General features: G+C 43.5%; 1 protein-coding gene across 1 annotated transcript; it reads right to left on the reverse strand.

Moving 5' to 3' along the window:
* Positions 1 to 10,646: 10,646 nt before the first annotated feature.
* On the reverse strand, positions 10,647 to 13,474 carry LOC131221000 (zinc finger protein WIP2-like). The gene is made up of 2 exons (XM_058216058.1): positions 12,868 to 13,474; positions 10,647 to 11,803 (listed from the first exon to the last, which is right to left on the reverse strand). The coding sequence occupies exons 1-2, from the start codon at positions 13,378 to 13,380 to the stop codon at positions 11,369 to 11,371; spliced, it is 948 nt and encodes a 315-aa protein (XP_058072041.1). The 5' UTR covers positions 13,381 to 13,474; the 3' UTR covers positions 10,647 to 11,368.
* Positions 13,475 to 22,020: the final 8,546 nt, after the last annotated feature.

The raw sequence follows: 22,020 nt of genomic DNA on the forward strand, positions 1-22,020 counted from the left end.
AATGGAGAGAGAGGAGAGGAAATAGAGTAATCGCCGGTCGGGCATTGGAGAACGACAAGAAATAGATGATTTGGGCGAACGACCGAGATGATTTAGATATTGGGGTTAGATTTGGGTGAATGGGCGAGACGATTTGGGCGTTGGGGTTAGGGTTAGGTGAATGAGCAAGACGATTTGGACGCTGGGGGTAAAGGTTTTTTTTTTTTTTTTTATAAATAAATTTAACCTATATTTAGGCATTTGACTTTTTATATATACACTCAAAAATCAATCCGAGTTGATCCGAGTCAAACCGAGTTGAGTTCGAGCTCAATACCGAGTTGAGTCGAGTCGAGGTAGGTCCATCTCGGACTCGACTCGAAAAGTTTCGAGCTCATTAAAACTGGCTCGACTCGGCTCGAATACGGTTTTGATTCGAGTTGAGTCAAGCTTTTCCGAGTCGATCTGAGCGAGCTAACTCGACTCGTGTACACCTATATATATATATATATATATATATATTTGCAACTAGTGTTCCAAATTAGGCTTGGCCATGCATATAACAGGTATATGATAGTTGAGGGCTGTTTATTTTTTTTGGCGGCCCATCAGCTATTGTTATTTTAATTAACAAAGTTACATGTGGTGAAGAAAAAAATAAATAAATAAATTACCCACTATTACTTTTCTACCTTTTCATTTTCTTTTATTTTATTTTTAGTTTTGGAAGAGAAGGTGTTGGTAGGTGTTGATGCAAGAATCTGGAACACCTTCCACCGCGCCTTGGTCCACTACGCCCTGGTCCTGCAAAAGCGGTCAACAAAGGAGACCTTGGCTCAAACAGAGGATCCTACGATGCCAAAGTTAGGCTAGGGAAACTGGGTCTAAGTTATGTAGAGTAGATGGGAGGTGCGAGATATTGCATACCTGTTGCAATGGGTTTCTCTAGTATTTATACCTATGAGACGAAGGGATCATGACCAACAATCTCGGCACGATTTACACAATCAAGTAGATGTTGTGCATGCGGAGATATCGGTCGTTATCTTTGGATCGTGCGCCGGATCATTCTCTCGTATGCCTTAATGGGACGTATCCACGGGCGTGATCTTTGGCCACGTCCATACTTGGGTTAATCCCACAACTTGGTTCCCCGAGCTTGTGATCGGACTAACCTTATCCAGACTCGAATTCAATCTGTCCGGGTTTACGATCGGATCCCATTAGTCAGAGTACGGGGGTCGGAGTCTATTGGGCGTGCCTGTTCTGGGTTTAGTTCTCAATCTCTGGATTGAGGATGACTCAGCTGATTCGATGTCGTAGGTCTTCGGAGGAGAGATCCTGACGAGAGCTTGGCTCGGCCGATCCAGGGCCGTAAGTCTTCGGACGTCGGCTCTTCCCGGCTCAGTTTGTTAGGTCTGCTCACATTTTTCCATAACAGAAGCCCCCTATTCTCTTAGTCTGAGCTCAGACTCAGAAAGCAAATACATGGGGAAATGAAGCATCGTTTTCGCTCATGATAACGGGTCGAGGTAATCAAAGCATAATCGTCGTGATGATTACGCTTCGAGATACGTGCGTGGTATGGCGGCTGCAGTCTTTCGACTTCTGACCCCTGGATAAGGGATGCATGGCAGGCGGTTACAGATTGCAATCAATGGAGCAGGAGAAACGATGCCGCGTGCTCATAGGGGGGTGGCTAGGGGTCGCCTGTGCCATAAATGGCATTTAATGCTGATGACACTTGGACCCGAGCACATGGGCCTGAGCGTATCGCTTCCCTCCACGTGCCCTATTAGGCTTGGGGCCGAGCCGTTCCAGCTTCGGAGACAGTTGTATGTAATGATGACATTTCGGCTGGCGGAGGGTATATAAACCCTTCCGCGCTTTCACTTGAAGTCTCCTACATTTGAACTTCGCCTCTCTGCTCATCATTTTCTCTGCCTTTCTCAAATCGCTCTTTGCCGGGAAAGGGTTTTTTCTACTGGATAAAGGAATTTCGTCAGCCGGAGAAGAGGTCTTGCTTGGAAGAAGTTGCCGGAGTAGAGAGAATTTCTGCCGGAGTAAATCGCCTAAAGCGTTGTAAGTCTTCCACTACTTTAGCTCTTTCTTCCATTATGTCGAGTAATTTGGACGAAGTCCAAGGGGTCCAAGGGACGTATGTGGACTCCGAGCCGGAGGCCTTAGACTCGAAGCTCGGGGACTCCAAGCCCCTGGAAGCTATATCGTTATGCCCGCTGACTAAGAAGACTGCGGGCCCATAGGCTAAGAGTCGAGGCGCAAGGCTAAAGAAGGCGCCTTGGGACCCGACGGGAAGGTCCAAGGCCGATCCTTCAAGAGGTAGACCCAAAGCAACAGTCCCCGAGGGCTCAGTTTTAATTGAGTCTCAGATGGCTCAGATCCGCGCCGACTACAAAATTCCTGACTCGGTGCATATCTGAGATCCCTCTCCTCTGGATCATTCAGGTGCCCTTGCTGACGAGGAGATTACCATATTCGTATGCGCCCTTCAGTGTAGACTTCAATTTTCCATCCATCCATTTGTGTGTCTGATAACCGTACAACTAAAACTAGCCCCGGGCTAATTTGCTCCGAATGCTTGGCGAATCTTAGTTTCTACCTTCATTCTTTGGCATCGGGTGAAGAATTAGCACCTGACGTCGGATGAGTTTCTGTACTTATACATGGCCAAATACGACAAGTCTGAACTGACCTGGTATTATTTTTCGGTCAGACCCCAGTGTACCCCAAGTCTTATAACTTGACTTCCTTCCTTCAATAAAGATTGGAAAGGTAAGTGGTTCTGGGCCTCGAGGGAATGGGAAGCACCTGCTGTTGAGATCAATAGCCTACGGGTCTAAGTTCCTACAAAATTCTCCAATCCAGGTTAAACATCTTTTTATTTTGTGTCGCATTTTTACGTCTGACTCGTCTTTCCGTGTTTTAATTTGTCTTCTGCCTCTGCTTGTAGTCCAACCGAAAGGGATCCCCGATCTTACTCCTCTCCACCAAGCCCAGGTGGCTAGAGCTCGGGTGCTCGGTGAAGAACAACACATTTGACATGACCTCATTAGTGGGATAACCTCGTGTCATCAGGCTTCTGTAGATTTTTGCCTCATCCTTTTGCTCTGGGTAAGCGGGGTAGGCGTTATGACTGTCTGAGGATTCTTTCGTAGATTTTGCTTAGACTGACTCCCTTCTTCTTTTGAGCAGGAATGACCGAAGCATCTGACTCTAAGAGGAAGAGGACAACCGTAGTGCACCCTCCCATGAGTGTGGTCCTGGCTGCCGAACTGAGGACGAAGGTGACGCCCAAAAGGAAGAAGGCTCCTATTGCAGAGCCTGCCTCAACCAAAGCCAAGCCTGCACAAGCCCCCGAAGCCCCAGCCAGAGTCGAGCCCATAACCATTCCGACTCCAACTCCTGAGGGGCAACCCTCCGAGGCTCCCCCTGCAATTCCTGCTTGTCCTCTTGGGATCAGGAGAGAAGTTGTTGTAGAGACTCCTGAAGCTGATTTCTCTCACCATGAGGGAGATTCTGAGGCCCCTGCTCGCTCTGTTGCACGTCTTACCGTCGCCGAGGTCGATTTCCTGGCTAGTAGGATTGATGCCTTGGTCGGGTATACTTCCATGCCCGAGGTTAAGGCTCAAGCCTCCGAGGCTAACAGGGTGGGGAGGACGGCTGAGCCTACCCCTCTAAAGACTTTTCCTACCGGCTACCACATGTCGCTGCTGAACAAGTGGGCGGCCAAACACGTGCCCGAGTCGTCCATTACCAGCACCATCTCCCGTGCTTATGACTCGTTCAAGAATGATTACACCTCGGTCTGCTATCAATCGTTGCCAATGTTCGTAGTAGTCAAAGACAGGTTGAGGGAGATAGGTCGGCTTGAAGTGGACAAGGTCGAGCTCGAGAAGCTCTTAGAAGCTTCAGCTAGCGAGCGAGAGGAGCTGAAGAGGCTCGTGGAGGAAGGTCGGGCGAGGGAGCTAACGCTTTACGGTGAGGTCACCAACTCCAAGCTCGCTTGGATGTAGCTGAGCCTAAGCTCGTGCATCTAAAAAGTGTTGTTGAGTGCATGGAGGCTTCCGTCGAGCGTGTAGAGGCGGACAATGCACAACTCTCGGACGACCTCAGGAGGGTGAAACGTGAAGCTGCCGAAGGGCTGACCCAGCAGAGGGCTGTCCTTGAGGCTTGGGCTGCTGTGGAGCTAGACAAGTAGCGGGCGGAGCTCGAGGGTTTGGCAGCCTCTAGGGCTATTGCAACAGTGGAGGAGTACAGGGAACCATCGGAGAGATCCGGAGAATTAGGTAAATTGTATCTCCACGCCTACAACACTGCTTACGACGCCTGCCTTACCGACGTCCAAGAGCTGCACCCTAACATCAACCTCGATCCTCTGGTTGCGGATGGGGCTGAAGCAACTCCAACCGATGCGCAAGAGGCCAGAGACACCCCAGCCACCCCCGAAAAGGACTTCGATGCTCAACCCCCTAGCTCAGCAACTGGCCCATCTACTTGGAGGGAATGAAACATTTTTACTTTTTTTTTACAATGGATATTTGGATGATGATTTTTGACTTTTTAATCTGTGATTGATTATTTTTGCAGAGTTTGTAGAATGATGGGCCGACCTCTTCTTTAAGGGGTCGGCTCATCGAAGGATATTATTTCTGCACATGAGAAATGATCATTCGTAGCATACTCAGATGTTATGGTGATCATTTAGTAAATAATCTAAAGTAGTTAGTAGACAATTCTTTATTAAAGTAGAAAGTAGATAATCTAAAGTCGACACAGCAAGTCGAGCTGACCCATATATTGCTTTACCCTTATGGGTAGTAGATTTTCAGGTGCTCGGCATTCTAGGGATGGGGTAGTGATCGTCCCTCCAAATCCTTCAGGCAATAAGATCCTGGCTTTGCCGAGCCGACTACCTGGTAGGGTCCCTCCCAGTTTAGGCCCAGGGACCCTACTCCGGGTTCTGTAGTATTCTGGAAGACGCGACGAAGGACCAAGTCTCCTTGTCAAAATTGCCTCGTTCGAACTTTGGGGTTGTAAAAACGAGTGACTTGCTGATGCCGAGCTGCGACTTTGAGTTTGGTGACGTCTCGTGCTTCCTCAATCAAGTCGAGGTTTACTGTAACTTGCTCGGCATTCTGGTCTTCCTGATAGTTCCTTACTCGCGCAGTGGGGAGGCCTATCTCGAAAGGGACAACTGCCTCTTTCCCTTGGATGATTGTTCGAGAGCTTGATTGCTCTTACGAGAACTGAAGAACTCTTCAGCATTCGTGTATTTCTGGGCTCGGCTCATGAGTTCGCCCAAGGTACTCGGGAAATTTTTTCCTATGGAGAATAGGAATTTCCCTTCCTTGAGCCCATTAATCATGGAGGACAACGCCATCTTGTCGTCATAGCCGTCTACTTGCAGGTCTTCCTCATTGAAGCAGGAGATGTAATCCTTCAGTAACTCCCTACTCTTCTGTTTGAGGGTAAGAAGATGAGTACACGATTCACGACTCTTCTTGCCGATGATAAACTGAGTTAGGAATAACCTGCTCAGCTCGGCAAAACTATTGATGGAGTTCGGCTTGAGTTGTCGATATCAGTTCCTTGCCGACCCATTTAGAGTTATCAAGAAGGGTCTGCACATCATTGCCTCCGAAGCTGACTGGATCTCCATCCAAGATCTATAGGATTCGACATGTTCGGTTGGGTCCCCAAACTCCGAATACTGGATGACAGGAGGCATGCTGAACCTCGGAGGTAACACCTCGGCCATAATGTTGGCAGTGAAGGGAGGTTCGATCTCTTCCATCATCGCATGTATAGCGGTTGGGACGGCGGTCGGCTGTTGGTTCTGCTATAATGTGTTAATCTGGTTGCGGAGCTCCTTAAGCTGAGCTTCCCATGGGTTTTGATTCTCCGCCACTGCTTCTTGTGGAGCCTCCAACTCGGGTGTTCTGTCCTGTCTTCTTCTCTCCAGCCAATGGCGGAGGTCGGTTGGGGCCAAAGTCGAGGTTGCGGATACGTAGGACAATTCCTCGTTCTGAGTAGGATCTGGGACTCGGGCAGACTGATTCTAGGATGCTGCATTTGGTGTTAGATTAGGAGCTCGGACAGATTGGTTTTGTGACGCGGCATTTTGCGTAGGATTGGGAGCTCGGGTGGACTGATCTTGGGGCGTCCTGACCTGAGGACTTACTTGGTGCGGTAGTTCCTCGGGTGTCGGGGCCGCTTCCACTAGGTTGAGAGGCAGCTGCTGACTTTATTTTGTCTTAATCCGATTGATCTCATCCTTCAGCATCTGAACTTCATTTTACAGTGCTTTGTATTTCCCTCATCGGCTCCGAGTTCGCTGGGACTGCCCTATCGGAGCCGATTCAGTATGCAACAGTGAAGACGATTGATGCTGTCCGCTCGGCTCGGGTTCCACTGTTATTACATTCTTCTTTCCTCTCGCCATTTCTGGTAAAGTTTTCTAGCTTTTTTGCTTGAATTCTCATAGACGGCACCAAAAATGTTGATGCAAGAATATGGAACACCTTCCACCGTGCCTTGGTCCACCACGCCCTAGTCCTGCACAAAGCGGTCAACAAAGGAGAACCTAGCTCAAACAAGGGACCCTCCGATGCCAAAGTTAGGCTAGAGAAACTGGGTCTAAGTTATGTAGAGTAGATGAGAGGTGCGAGATATTGTGTACCTGTTGCAATGGGTTTCTCTAGTATTTATACCTGTGAGACGAATGGATCATGGCCGTCGATCTTGGCACGATTTACTCAATCAAACGGATGTCGCGCGTGCGGAGATATCGGCCGTTATCTTTGGATCGTGCGCCGGATCATTCTCCTATATGCCTTAATGGGGCATATCCACGGGCGTGATCTTCGCCCACGTCCATACTTGGGTTAATCCACAACTTGGTTCCCCGAGCTCGTGATCGGACTGACCTTATCCAGACTCAGATTCAATCTGTCCGAGTTTACGATCGGATCCCATTAGTCGGAGTGAGGGGGTTGGAGTCCGTTGAGCGTGCCTATTCTAGGTTTAGTTCTCAGCCTCTAGATCGAGGATGCCTTGGCTGATTCAAGGTCATAGGTCTTCTGAGGAGAGCCTGACGAGAGCTTGGCTCGGCCCATCCAAGGCCGCAGGTCTTCGGACGTCTGCTCTTCCTGGCTTGGTTTGCCAGGTCTGCTCACATTTTCCCATACCAGCAGGTAACCAAATTCCTGACAAATGCTGCAGCCATTTGATGCAACGCCTGAGGTCTTGGGAGCCCACAGTAACATTTTTGTAAAATCCACGCCATCCATCAAGTGAACCTCCCTGACCTAAAACGTACGTCCCAAAAAGTAGCTCGATCCAAACGTAAAGTGCTCAACAACATGGGGAATATCGTAAAATCGTACCAGAATCCTCTAAATTTACACTTTTGTGGCTTTTACCTGTCTGATTTTTAGACCGTCTCTTCACCCACGTGAGACGCACCTGGTGTACAAGCTGGAAGGCATATAAAATCTATGGCGGGCCTTTCACAACATCCAGAAAGCTTCCGTGATCACTGTCTCCACTCCATGTGATGTGACCTAACTATACTGTTGGATCGGACTGAGTTTTGGCTCCAAGGCCCAACAAAAGGAAAAAAAAAAAAGAAGAAAAAAAGAAAAAAAAGAAAAAGGCAAATCGGATTCCATTCAGTTTTTGTTGTTTCATCTTATTTTGGTAGAGTTGGAAGTTAGAAGAACCTCAATGCATTGTAAGATAAGCTAAGGCAATCATGGCTTGAAGCCTACCAGCTCAGCTAACAGTCTAGGGCTGGATTCCTGTAGAATTTTCCAACTTTTCCCAATAACTCGGTTGAGGGATATTATATAGATAGGACGGAATATAGCAAAGGCATCATTTGAGTCCATTTATATATAGGGTTATGGCATAAGGGAGGGGAGGGTTGACTCTCCGTGGAGAGGTGTATTCTTCCATATCTCCTTTACTGGGCTGCTTTGGGGTGGGATTCTCTTTATATGGGCTCATATGATAGGTGGGGCCCCACCCTTTTTATATTAATGTGTGTTGATAATCTTCATTGAATAAAATTTTTATTTCAAACAAAAAAATAAATAAATATTGGGTTATGGCATAGATAGCATATGTATAAAAAACATACACCTGTTGTACATTTCTATCCATCTTATCAATAGCTAGTAAGGCAAAATGGAAAATGTAAATAGTTAGATGGTCAAAAGGAAAGCAATGGATAAGATCGTGTGATGAGTTTGATTTTTGAAAACTATGTTATTGGGGTCCAGTGGATGAATGGACCTGCTTGATAATTCAAGCTGCCACGTGCACTGCTCATCCCAAGGGTTTATATATACTAGCAGATACGGTATAGATTTATGGTAATATGGACAAATGCAGAGAAATTACCTACCTATATCTTGGTGAATTTAATAGGACAAATCTCGTTCTTGTTATAAATAAAATTTATAATATTTATTATAAATTAAAAAATAAATTAAAATTTTAAATACAAAATTATCTAGTAAATTATCGAGGGTTTTACAATTTTTTTTGTGTTAGCATTGTGATAAAAAGAAAATAATTTAAAACTCGCCTCTATTTTGAAAATCTGTAATAATGTACTTTACTATTGTAAGATTTTCAAAATATCAGCAATCTTTGTCAAACTGCCACGGAGAGAATGAGTATGAACGGTGTGACAAAAACAACTGAGATTTTGAAAATGTCATGATGATAATAAAATATTATTGCAAGATTTTCAAAATCATGAGCTTAACGCAGAAATAGTAAAAATATATGGGAATTTGTTATATATATATATATAGTAATTTATATTAAATATTTTAAAATATTTTTATTTTCAGGAAGAAAATGTCCCGAGAAAAACCTTAAAACTCGAAAATCTACCGAGAAATTGCGGAGAACGAGATTTGTGACTGTGAGTGTGAAATCTCCTGCGTGTCGGTACCATGGCCAAACAGAAAGCGTCGTGAATAGGCTCAGGGGAGACAAGCTGTCTCCAAGTGTGTGGTAATACGGATAATACACAGAGAAAGAGAGGGTGTTATGTCATGGTAGACAGGAATGTACGTATAGAAGGAAAATAAAAAATTAAAAAAAGTGGGTATTGGGATTTGCAGAAGGCGAAAATGGGAGACATTGAATAGGGATGTTAGCATGTGGGAGATAGTCTTGTAAGTCCCCAATTTCTCCCGTGCATCTCTCCCTTATTAAATACAACTCAACAAATACCCCTTCAACAGTCTTCTTTTTTACACCTTATCTTTGAGTATGATACACTTGGTGTTGGCAAAATAGAGCTCATTGCATTTGTGTGTGTGTGTGTGTGTGTGTGTGTGTGAGAGAGAGAGAGAATCTTTTAAGCCCATTCCTCCTCTCTTGTCATGCATCTTAGTAAAGAAAAACTCAACATGATTTGGACTGGTTTTTGTGGATTTAACTAATACCCCCTCAAAACCATTTTTTGTACACCACAAGTTTGAGCATTTGAGTTCTGAAAGAGACCCTTTTCTTTTTAATTGGTTTCCCTGCATTGAGAGAGAGAGAGAGAGAGAGAGAGAGAGAGAGGTAGTAGGAAATGGAAAGTGTAGTTCTCTTATGAGATAAGTGAGAAATGTAGATTGTTAACAACAACAATCATGGAAATAACATTATTAGGGCATGTTTTGTTGCCACTTAAAAATGAGTTTCTTCTCATTTTAGTTAATAGCACTTACATAATAGAGATCGTACTTTATATAAATAATTGGTTATATCTTTATTACCATTAATAAAAAAAAAATAGGGTCTCCAATACATAATTACAAATAAATAAAATAAGATAAACTCAATTTTAAGTAATGCATATATGCACAGCCATATCGTCAACAGCTACCACAACAATGACAAAAACAACAACAACATATACAGTCGGATCATCGACGAGGACGACAATAAAAGTAGCGAGCAGGCATTTGCTGCAGAACAAATCTATGCATTACAATGAAGGCAAAGGAAAGAAAAGTATAAAGAGTAAAGAATAACATAAATGGTCAGGATGAAAAGCTGAAATATGAGCAGGTGTGGGCTCAGATACTGTTGGTTATCTTGCTTCATATACTGATGCCATCCTTACAGTACATAATACATGCATACATTCAAACACGACTAATAATGGGTTGATTGTGGTTGAAATGACGTTTCAAAAGCCATCTTTGACTGATTTCTCTCTATTGACTATTCGTTGAACAAAAAGATTGCCTCCATAATCCAACCTCCAACTCCTGAGCATGTCCCTTTGTATTCATTACCACCGCTTTACTATCTTCTCTCTCTCTCTCTCTCTCTCTCTCTCTCAAGCTGATCATTTGATTTGAATTCCATGCCAGTGAATCTCACATGGTATATGTTCCATCCATCAACAAACCCACATCCCACTACCTAAAGCAAAGCATCATATTCACCTAAAAGCTGATGTATTTGCAGGTTGAAAAGCCTATCCAACTGCATTTGGTAGGAAATATACTCATGGGTTTTATTCTGTAGGGAGGTTATCGTTGACAGCCCCTTGTTGGTATGCCAGGCAGGAGAGAGAGAGAGAGAGAGAGAGAGAGAGAGAGAGAGAGAGAGAGAGAGAGCCCTTCTAAAAGTAGAATAAATCTGCCATCTAGAATCTTATCCAGTAATTATTTCCAAATACATGTAAGAGAAGAGATTAAGTTACAAATGAAAGTTAGGCAAGACTAAAAAAGAGATAAATAGGAAATTAAATTGGAAATATCAAATTAATGAGAACCCTCTTATCTTGACAATTTTCTTTCTTACTGATTCTTTCTACATGTGTTGGTAAGCTTTAACTCCTTCAGAAGAGAGAAAAAGGTTAGAAATGTAAGAAATGAAGCCATTCAAAGATATGAGCTTTAAATTCATTAATAAGACTATAACCTCATCGGCTTTTTGCTTAGAGGATCGAGTTTATCGTTGAAAGAAAATGATAAAGATGAGAGACTAGCAAAGGATTATGGAGAGAGGAGTAGATGACAGTTCATTAAAAAAATAAATAAATAAAGTAAAAAAAGAAAGAAAGAAAGAAAGCGAAAAAAAAAAGAGAGAGAGACGGTTCATCAATGGCATTGTATCAAAGAAGGAAGGTAAAGGCAAAGGCATCCATCCACATTCCATTGACATGAGATGAAAGCAAACTGGATTTACACGAAATGAGTCTGACATTGTTGTATTTTGGTTTAGTACTTTAGACCCAAAAAAAAACACAAAAAAAGTCACCCACAAAGTTAATTAAGTAGATATTAGAAGGGTTGTTACTTAGGATGAAACCCACTAGTTTAGGTCGAACATAACTCATCTCTTTTCATCAGTGTGATGATTCATCTTGTTCGATTTCAGAAGCAGGTTCATCTTCTTCAAAGCAGCAGTTGATCCCATAAGCTGCATGGCCGCGGCCAAAGGCTTTAATGTGGTCCTTGAGAGATCTCTTGTGCTTAAAATCAGACCCGCAGATGCAGTACCACAGCTTCCCACAGTTCTTCTCATGTGTTCTCCAGTCGCCCCTCACCGCAAAGGCCTTGCCGCATTTCCGACACATGAAGGGCTTGATTCCATGTTTCCTCTTGTAGTGGGTCTGAAGGGTTCTGAAATCCTTCAGTGGCTTTGATCTTGGGTGATCTATGTTGTTCCTGCACCCAGGTGCACAGCAATAGCAAGGAAGCCTAAGCATGGCTGTGGGCTGAGTGCCTCGTAGAGATTCAGGCCCTTTCCTATATTGAGATCCATGCCCCCACATATGCATCTGAAATTCCCAATTTAAAAAAAACACACAAATTATATATCATAAAATCAATACCCAATTTCCATAAAGGAAGAATTTGGAATGTAATAAAGAGGAGTAGAACTCTTGCTTCAAGTTTTTCGTTATGAGTCTGTTGAAATCATGAGAATTAACCCATCCAAGAATAAATAATTTAAAAAATCGTGAGAATTCAATTTAGAAGCTATCGCTGGATTTTTTAAAAGTAGTCATGTATGATGAAAAGAGTCATATTATTATGTGAAGAAAGATAGTCATTGTTTTGTACATAATTCCTTCTTGTGGTATTTTTGTAGCTTGTTGATGCAAGGACCTATTGCTTGTTTGTTTTGATGGAATTCAAAAGAAATCGCAGACCTTGTAACTGTGGAATCACTAGCAATTAGATAAATCTAAAAAGAAAAGATGTCTGTGCTTAAGAAGAAGCACTGCTTAAGTGGGTCTCCTTCCTCTTCAAGAAAACCTAATTGATATAGATAACAGGGCTATATTTGGTTAAGTAAAACAGAAGAAAAGAACTGTTAAATAAATGAATATTTCTATTTTTCTCTTTTTGGTATGAATAAAAGTAATGGATTTTAAAAGGGGGGGCATGATGGGCTAGATCTCATGGTTTTACGGAGGACAACAATCCATGTGTAGGTGATCATGTGGGGTGCTATTTTGAACAAGGACTGAAGGGCAGGCTTGAGAGTTCTGCTCTTTGAAAAATCACCTGAACCCTGGAAAAAAAACTGGTAAAAACTTCAGTTGGACACGCTTGCCAATGCCCAAAAACACAGACTCCAAAGTACCTGAGAGCATCAGGAACATTGCCTGTGTTGTTCAATCACATACATGAAAACAGGTACCTAATCTCAGTCTCATAATGACCAGATGCATTCAACTTCCAAAACCAACAACCCGTATTAAAAGAACAAAAAAAAGAAAGGAGGAGGAGAAAATCAAAACCCATAAGGGAAAGAAAAATAAAAATAGATAATAAAAAAAGTGAAATCAAAGAGCATGTATCATGGTATTATATATTTATATACCCACATACATACCTGCATATTGTTGTATCTGTTGAAGGTCTTGAAGCAAACAGGACATGAGAACTGTGTAGGGCCAATGAGAATCTGAGAAGGGGTAGGGATCCAGTACTGACCCTTGTTGAGAGTGGTTGTAGGGTAGTTCCCTGAAACAAGACCTTCTCCTTCCTCTTTCCCTACCCTAGCAGAGATGAGATCAGCTTCACTGGGTGTAGGGAGCCCTATATGTAGGGCCACAGTAACACTACTTTCTTCATTTCCTTCACCTTCTTCCATAGCATTACATGAGGGCTCTTCTTCTTCTTCTTCATCATCTTCCTCCACTTCTTGTTCTTCTTCTTCTCTATGTCTTATAGGAGAAAAGCTGAGGAGTGGGAGAGCTTCTCTTAGAGGTGGAGAGGGTGGTGAGGATGGAAGATGAGGGTGGGTGTTATATGATGGTGGGTGGGGATTGGAGGAGCTGAGATGCTGGAAGAAAGGGTTGAAGTTGTAAATTCCTTCGAAGAAATTGGAGTAGGGGTCTGTCATGGTGGGGAGGAGAGGAGATTGATGGAAAGGAGGAAGCTTATAGAGAGAGAGAGATCATCAAAACCTACTAATAAAAGAGGTATAAAAGTATAGAGAGAGAGAGAGTAAACATAGAATGTTAAAAGGAGAGGGTAATAATTTTTTATCAAATGGGCGACGTCGACCGACTTCAGGTTCCACGGTGTATAGGCCAAGGACGGTCCCATTTTTTACCATTTATGAATTGGATGAATCTAAACCGTTGACCATTATGTTACTTTATCTGTCCACAGATTTGATGGCTAGGATAGTACTATGTGGGAATTCATACTTTTCCAGTGATCATTCATTGTGGGACTCAACTCTTTAACCGCTCTGATCATCCCATACACATGGCCCAACAAGCGAGTACAAAATTCACTCAGTAGTCCGCGGACGACAATACCAGGCCTCATGGAAAAGAGGGAGGAGAAGTTGAAAAATGAAACAAAGCGGTGCAAGGAAATTACACTTCTTTAAAAAGAGAATGGTACATGTTTACATATATTTCTACTTGTCGTCCATCCCCAGCACACGTGCCAACGTGTCACCTGTGTATTCTATCGGAGCGGTGTGAATGGTGGGCCACACCAAACAGTAGAGAGAGAACGAGCGAAGGTATTGCATCGAAAGGTCTAAGAAGGGATGGATTGCTAGACGTCTACCGCAAACACGTGTCAACTTGGCACGTGTTTTTGACATCCAAGCAGTGTAACCGGTGGGACCTATCTTCTAGATCATTTTGCCAAATGCTCAGCCCGGTAAATCATTACGTATGGCATACAAACATAGCCGCAACGACCTGCCTGATTGTTGAACGGCTGTGATCATGTACACGACTTGTTTCACCTCATACACAGCTTCAATAGCCCAATGTCCTACGCACGTGACACGGTCGCTGTCCTGCGCATGTGATACTTTTGGCACGTGTGCGTTCAGAGGTGCTCCAATATCCGGACGCTCTATTTTCAAGCGACAAAAAGGCACCATACGTGCCAACGTGGTACACGTGCTGGATCCTGGACATCCGTAGGGTGGTCACTGTGGTGAATGTTCCTTAGCCCATCAATCAGGCCCGTTCATTTGTTGTGGGGTCCATACATATGGAGATATGGACGGTGATAAAAACGATAACCAATGGACTACATTCTATACTCAGCTATCCCCACGAGTGCGGCCTGATTTTTGGGATAGCAGTTGAGAATCGTGTGATGCGTTCGTGTTTAGCGCTTGAAAATTGGTTGGGTTATATAATTAGCATTCATGGAGTATCAGGAGACCGGTTCAGTAGACTGTTTGACTACTCGTTATAGGTATCGTTTCATACACTGGCCCCCATGATGGACGGTGCACAATGCAAATGTAAAAAAGAAAAAGAAAAAAAGAACAATCCTAACCATTCTTTGTTGTTGAATGTAAACTGCTCACTTGATTAGCTTGACTGTCCAATCATGTGGGGCCAATGGATCTCCAACAGACTGGGAATTTGCGTGGTGGGGTCCACCGCCGAGTGTGGGTTCCCACGGACCAGATTCTGAGGTGCATCTACTTGAATGGCTTTGATCATCCCACATGCGTATACAGGGCATAACATCCACATGTGCCAGCGTGTCCGTCAGGCGCAATGTCAAAGCCAGGAGCGGATTAGGTGTTACCCTTGACGTGTGGTGCCCACCTTGATGAATGTGTTGTATATCCACACCGCTCATACATTTTTTCAAATAATTTCAGGGAGTATCCCAAAACTTAAGAAGATCCAAATGTCCGATGGACCACACAGCTAGAAAAAATGGTGAACGACCATTAAAAACTCTTTTTAGGCAACAAAAGTTTTGGATCAATCTGATATTTGTATTTTTCCTTTCATCCTGGTCCTATTGACCTTATCAACGGGTTGGATCAAAAATAAAGACTACGGAGATTCTTATGGTGCGCCCTGCGAACACTTTAATGGTGAGCGTCCAATAACCACTGTTTCCTGTAGTGTGGTTTAACTGAGATTTGGATCTGCTTAAATTTCTGGATCATGTACTAAAACGGGCTGGAAAAACGGATGAACGGCGTCGATATACAACAAATCATCAAGGTGGGCCCCACAGTAAAGGTCGTGTTACCCGGGTAACACCTAATCCGCTCCCTTCCAAACCCTCCTCCATTAGTGGGTATGACCGAACTTCTCGCCGAAGACAAGTGGGCAGTTTAAAAAGTTAGGCCAAAATTTTCTACGGCATATATATGATTGGGAAAGTGTGGCCCACCTTACTATACACCAATCTGATTCTTGTTCCGGGTCATCTAAGTAGTGGAGGTAATCTGCCACATGTGTGCCATGCAGGCACGTGTGCGTAGATATGAGTTGCCTTGTATACGCGCGAGGTTTTACCACAAAGACCAGTAAACATGCAAGTGTACACGTGATGGTTACGCGCGCGAGCAAGTACGGTTAAATCCTACCAGATCATACACGCTTTGATATCAAAGCCGCTCATCAGGTACATCCCACTATTTTCGTACGTTGGTGCAAAAATTAGGCCAGTCTATGCATCAAGCGGATCACACCGGTGTTTATAATAGTTCAACATCTACTATTAATTTTGAACGTCCATTCATCTTTATGCGTGTGAACTCCTTACCCAGCAGTCCTGAATGATAATTGGACAGGGATATACAAAGTGGGGTTCTTGTGATGGACGGCCTAGGTCTCACACGTGCAATATTATCCTCTGGAGCCCTTACCACGTAGCCTCCATACCCTACCTTCCGGCGTAGACGTGGCAAGGGAATGGTGAATCAGGACCATCCACTTAGTCGCCCTTACCGTAGTTGGCCACCGGTTCAGAAAACACAGCAGTCCGATGGCGGAGGCCATCACTTCTGCGTGCTTTTCTTCACTGCATGTGGACCCTAAATTATTATTTTTTTTTTTGGCCATCCAAATTAGGGTTTATAATCGACAGCCAGGATTTCTCAATCAGTAGTCCTTTTCCAATTTTGATCCATCAATTGTAGGATCCATTATATGGATGGTCCTGATTCACCATCTCCCATTAGTGGGGGCCACAACGCGAATCATTTCCCTCTCTCACTTGTTCATGCGGGTATCTTAGCAAGGCATCGGAGGCAAAAGTAAAAATGGGAACAGTTCCTACAGGAAGAGGTCCTGCGTAATAATCCAAACCATTGGTTTGTTGGGCAACTACGAATGGATATAAATTTTAAGGCTAAGATTGTCTTACGGATGATTTTTTATGCATGGCCCATCCATGGTGGGATCCAGCAGACCTATGATCCCGATCACTGATCCAATGCGCCCCACTTATTAAAATCGAGTACCCGAGTACACTTGCATATCCTCTGGTCGACGATCATATAAATTGTCATGAGAAATATTCAACGGTCAAGATTAAGACATGCGCTGGATGCTGTCTCCCATGACAGAGATTTCCTCCACGCGTGGGATGCAAGCATTACTGTAGCCCGGCATATGCGGACTCGGATTCGGTAGTCACCCTTCCAGTACCGACGTCGGTGCTATAAAAGCACTGTGGGCCCACCATGATATATTTGTTTTATCCATTCCGTCCATCTATTTTCCAGCTCATTTTAGTTAGTTGTCCGAAATAGGGCATATCTAAATCTCAGGTGGAATACACCGCAAGAAATGGTGGTGATTGAACGTAGGTACTGTAGGGGCCACTACCAAATCCATGTCCGGCATTTGCTTCGATGGGCGCGTCTTTTGTCGGCTCGGCTCAATAGCAGGAGCCGAGAGAAACACTGTCAACCGTCATCACTGTCTGGTTTTCATCACTTCAACGGCTCGACCTTCCTTGCTAAATGCTCTTGGCTCTGGCTGACGTGACGCATTCCGCCCGTTAGGCTCATTTCGATGTTTCCTCCGCATCGTTAGACAACTCTTTCGAACGGAGATACGTTCGAGCCCGCAGATCTGGAACATGGTCGAGCCATCCCTAAACAGAACAAGTGTAGAAAATAATCCGGCCCGTCCATCTTGTTTCCCATGTAATGAATGGAAAATGATAAAAATTACACATCCATCGGATGATTCCAGCCATCTGATCAGTGTCTTCAAAAGAGACGCTAATAGCAAACATTCAGTTTGGAAAAGTGAAGAACTGTATTGAATAGATTGTCTAGTATTTCAGTTTTTTTTTTGAATGGTAGGCCATCCATGATGAGTATTGTTGATGCAAAAAATGGTACGTCCTCCTTCATCCTTTCACCTGCACAAGAAGGAGACGAAGGAGACCCTGGCTAGAGCCAGGAACCCTCCAATGCTAAAGTCAGGAATAGGATCATATAGGAAGGTTTTTTGGGAGAGGTTTTACGTACCTTTCACTTTAGAGATCTCCTATATTTATAAGAAGGGAAAGATCTCATCGTACCAGGATTCTTTTCCTAATATCTTGAAGATTTTGTGTTAATTCGTTTTAGAACTTCAGCCGATTCCGAGATCTTTGGGATCGGGGATCCTTTTACTTGATTTTCGGGAAGGTATTTCTTTATACACTTTTTCTACCTTTCTCGGTAGATTTTGCGGATTATATCGGGCTTGGCCGACTCTGCTTATGAGCGAATCTCGGCTGGCTTAAGGTTAAGCTTCTTGCCCTCTGTCGGGTGGGATAAGATTGGTTTGTACTTAGTGTACTCTCTTAATCCGATAGTCGAATTTGTAACTAATCTAAAGATAGGTTAGTTTTATGGTCGGTCGGGTGGCTTCTAAGCGTTAGGCCTTAATCGGTCTCTTTGGATGTTGTTGACTCGTTTAACGAGTCAACTTTATGCATCTCGTATACTTTGTTTTATGGCTCTGGACTTTGTAAGTCTCAGTCGGACTTGTTGCCTCGGGATCCCGGGCAGTGTCAATAGAGTTGGTCCATTCCATAGCCGAGTCTCTAGGCTCGTCCTATTTTTCCCCAACAAGTATCATTAGATGGATGGCTCCTATTGGTTCATCGTTCCGCTTCACCATATGATGCCGGTTGCACTGCAACGTTTGAAGAATAAGCTTATGTGTGGAGCCCAGTTGTATCTGCGGCCCACATCCATCCGTTCGTCTAGTGTGCCCTTTCAAATTGACACACTAATCAATAAAAGAAGAGGCAATCCAAAACATAGGTGGGTCACATCACAGGGAACAACTGGGTTGGGTCAAACCACGTGATTTAAAGGTTTTATGCATGTTTTTACATGGTGGGCCCACCTGAGTTTTGGAACGGGGTGATGTCCAGGAAACGGGGTGAAATTGAAAGGGAGAACCAGATGGACAGAGTGGATGCCATACACACACCAAGGTGGGTCATTGGCACAATATTCTAAGTATGCTAATCCAACAAAGTACAAACGTCGCAAAGAGAAACACCCAAATCCATAGCTCAATTGGTGGACTGCGCGAAGGTACCTCGTTTCAACACTTAGGTCTTGGTATCGATCCCTAGCGTGGGTGGCTAACAAGGAGTGTGTGTTCTGACATGGGTGTGAACTAACAAGCTAAAGCAAAAAAAAATTTAAAAAAATTTTAAAAAAATAAAAACCAACGTTTAGGGTTTGTTTTGTGATGCAGGGATGAACGTGATGAGGATAACTACTCCGAATCCACGGAGCTTCTCTGGACTCCTCACAGAGACTTCTCGAATCCACGAGGAAAGAAAGCAGAAAATAGAAATAAATTCTAATAAATTCGAAATTGATTAATTGATTAATAAAAACGAGTTTACAACCCTTAAAATAGGGCTACCAAGCATTGGGAAAGAAATTAGAATCAAACTACAACTCAAACTCTTAGAATTCGCGACTTACTATAAATAGTAAACTTACTATTTATAGACGGTCGTGATGATGTCTACTAGTGCTGAAGGTTTTCGGCCAAAAATAGTAAGTGTCCTATTTGGCTTCACCAAACCGTTCTCCTAATTATTCTAAGCTCTTTTCACGTTGGGCGCAACTCCTAAAGCCCGACGGATGAAGAGTTATAATCAAACTAAAACTTACTATTTATAGTAAAAATGAAATTAAAACAGGGAAACGACTGTCAATCCACGGGTTTTTCGCAATTCCGGGCTGCGCAACCCGGCGTAGCGGGTTGGTTGGCTTCAGTAGGTCGTTCTACCCCAAAATCATATATTTTACGTCCGATAACTCATTCCGGATTGCAAGATACGCCCGATTTAAGGTTCGATGGTTTGGATCACTTCTGTCATCGACCGAGCCTTTTCTAATCCATCTTGGCCATGTAATTGTTCGCGACCCGCTCTACATCATTTTGTGAGCGAATTACATACCGTCCACACCGTTCGTAATGTCATTCCTACTAGGATTAACTGAAAACATAAATATTAACCTGATTCAAAACTTATGTAGCCCCACGAATATTTCAACTGTAGAAGTTCAATCATCATGTTTTCAGCCTACTTGAGTCTTCAATCCGGCTCATTTTGGCCCATGCCTTAAAATAAGCTTTATGAAAACGGATAGACCAGGTGGATTTATCAAAAACATTATGTTGGGCCCACCTAAGTTTTCAGCGCATGAACTTCGTGCAAACGCTTTGGTAGGAAATGCCAGTACGTGGGAGCTAGCAAGATTCGACAAAACGGGCCCTCAGTGAAATACTGGGACGTAAATTGCATGGTGAGTAAACTCTATGTGGCCCACTGTGATGTATGTTCCTTATCTACACCATCCATCCGTTTCACCATCTTATTTTAGGACATGAGACCAAAATAGAAGCTTATTTAAAGTTCAATTGGACCACACCACTGGAAACAGTGTGAATTGAACATCCACCGTTGAAAACTTCCTGAGGACCATAGAAGTTTTGGATCAAGCTATTATTTGTGTTTTACAAGTTTTGGATCAAGCTGATATTTGTGTTTTCCCTTCATCCATCTACGTGTTACCTTATGAACAGGCTGGATGACACATAAACATCACTGTGGGACCTAGGAAGGTTTCAACGGTAGAAGACTTTTTCACATGGTGTGGTCCACTTGAGCTTTGGACATGCTTCAATTCTGGAATAACTCCCTAAAATGAGATGGTAAAACGGATGGGCGGCGTGGATAAGACACGTACACCAATCCGCTTTCGAGAAACTCAAAGGATGGACATGATTTCGGATCCATCATCAGCAGGCCACACTTTTACCATGAACTTGGACCGTTGGTTTATACTGCCGAATTTTGTAGCCACGAGTGGCCCACCTGATAAATGGACCAACCGGATTTTAGAACAAAGAAAATCCACGAATGAATGCTCCCTAATCTCGCCAACGCATGCCACGTCAGGACATGAGGAGCGCTTGTATTATGGCGCGTGGAGATACAACTTGCCGCAAATGGCACTCCCCTACTCAGGACCCAGTTTCGATCACCGCCACAGGGGCCCACCTGCTAAGCGGTCGTCTTATCTGAACCGTCCATGTTATGGGTTATATGCTATACAGTCCACCATGAAAAGATTAAGCTAAAAATCATCAGATAATTTATCTGTAGGTGAATTTAGAACAATGAAAAGAAAGCTTTAAGGGGCTCGTATTCAACTTTAAAAAATCAAAGGTTAGGATAGGATCATCAATGAAGCCTCATCATGGAACACTACCTTATTAGGGTAGTAACGAATATATGGACGGTTTAAATCATCATACCATCTCGGAATGTGGCCTCCATGAGTAACGACCCGCGCAGGTTCATGAGTTGAGATAATGCCAAACGAGCTCTACTGTGTCTACCGACACCTCGGAATAGTACGTTTTGATACTGCCGAGACTAAGGATCCAGTCTCTGTCGCCACCCACTGGGGCTCACATGATGAGTGGCCCGATAATCAGAACCGTCCCTATTATAAATTCCACTATCATAAGCATAATCTGAACGGGTGATTTTGACCATTGCAATCTGTAGATGAACATAGACAATGAAATAAAATTTTCACCGGCTGGCATTCAAATCTAAAAATCAAAGGTTCGGATCATCTATGAAAGGTTATTATGATACAATACCTTGTTTATTGTAATTAAAAATAATATGGGCGGTTCAAATCATTGGACCAACTCAGCATATGGCCCCAGTGGGCTGCGACGCACACGGTAGACATTGAGTTGCGACGGAGGCAAAACTAACTCCCCTCGGAGTTCATGCAAGAGGACGTCTTTTTCAGCCGCGCTTAACCCTTGTCCTGAAATCGGATGCGTGCCGAGTTACTCAGTACGCTCGTATTGCACTGAGTAAACTCTTTCGGGCCCAACGTGAATACATGTGATTTATCCACACCGTACATCCTTTTTCACAGATCATTTTAGTGGTTGATCCAAAAATTGAAGCATATTAAAGGCTTAAGTGGACCATACCACAGGAAACAGTAAAAGTATTGATTTTCACCGTTGAAACCTTCCTAATGCCCACCATGATTTTTATTTGTCATCCAACCTCTTTATAAGATCAAAAAGACATGGATGAAGGGAAAAAATAAATATAATGTTGATCTAAAACTTCTACGGCCCACAAGATATTTTCAACGGAAGACGTTCAATTCACGTGGTTGCAGGTGGTGTGGTCCATTTGAGTTTTGGATACGCTTCATTTATATCGTAAGGTCTAAATT

This window comes from Magnolia sinica, chromosome 1, assembly GCF_029962835.1.
Source record: "Magnolia sinica isolate HGM2019 chromosome 1, MsV1, whole genome shotgun sequence".
Classification (NCBI taxonomy): domain Eukaryota; kingdom Viridiplantae; phylum Streptophyta; class Magnoliopsida; order Magnoliales; family Magnoliaceae; genus Magnolia; species Magnolia sinica.

What these genes read in the sequence shown, in the direction of transcription:
- LOC131221000 (XM_058216058.1), bottom strand. Translation starts at nt 13,380, where the DNA reads ATGACAGACCCCTACTCCAATTTCTTCGAAGGAATTTACAACTTCAAC. An exon ending in ACAGATACAACAATATGCAG is followed by an intron (nt 11,804 to 12,867) that starts GTATGTATGTGG and finishes TGGGAATTTCAG; the next exon opens with ATGCATATGTGGGGGCATGG.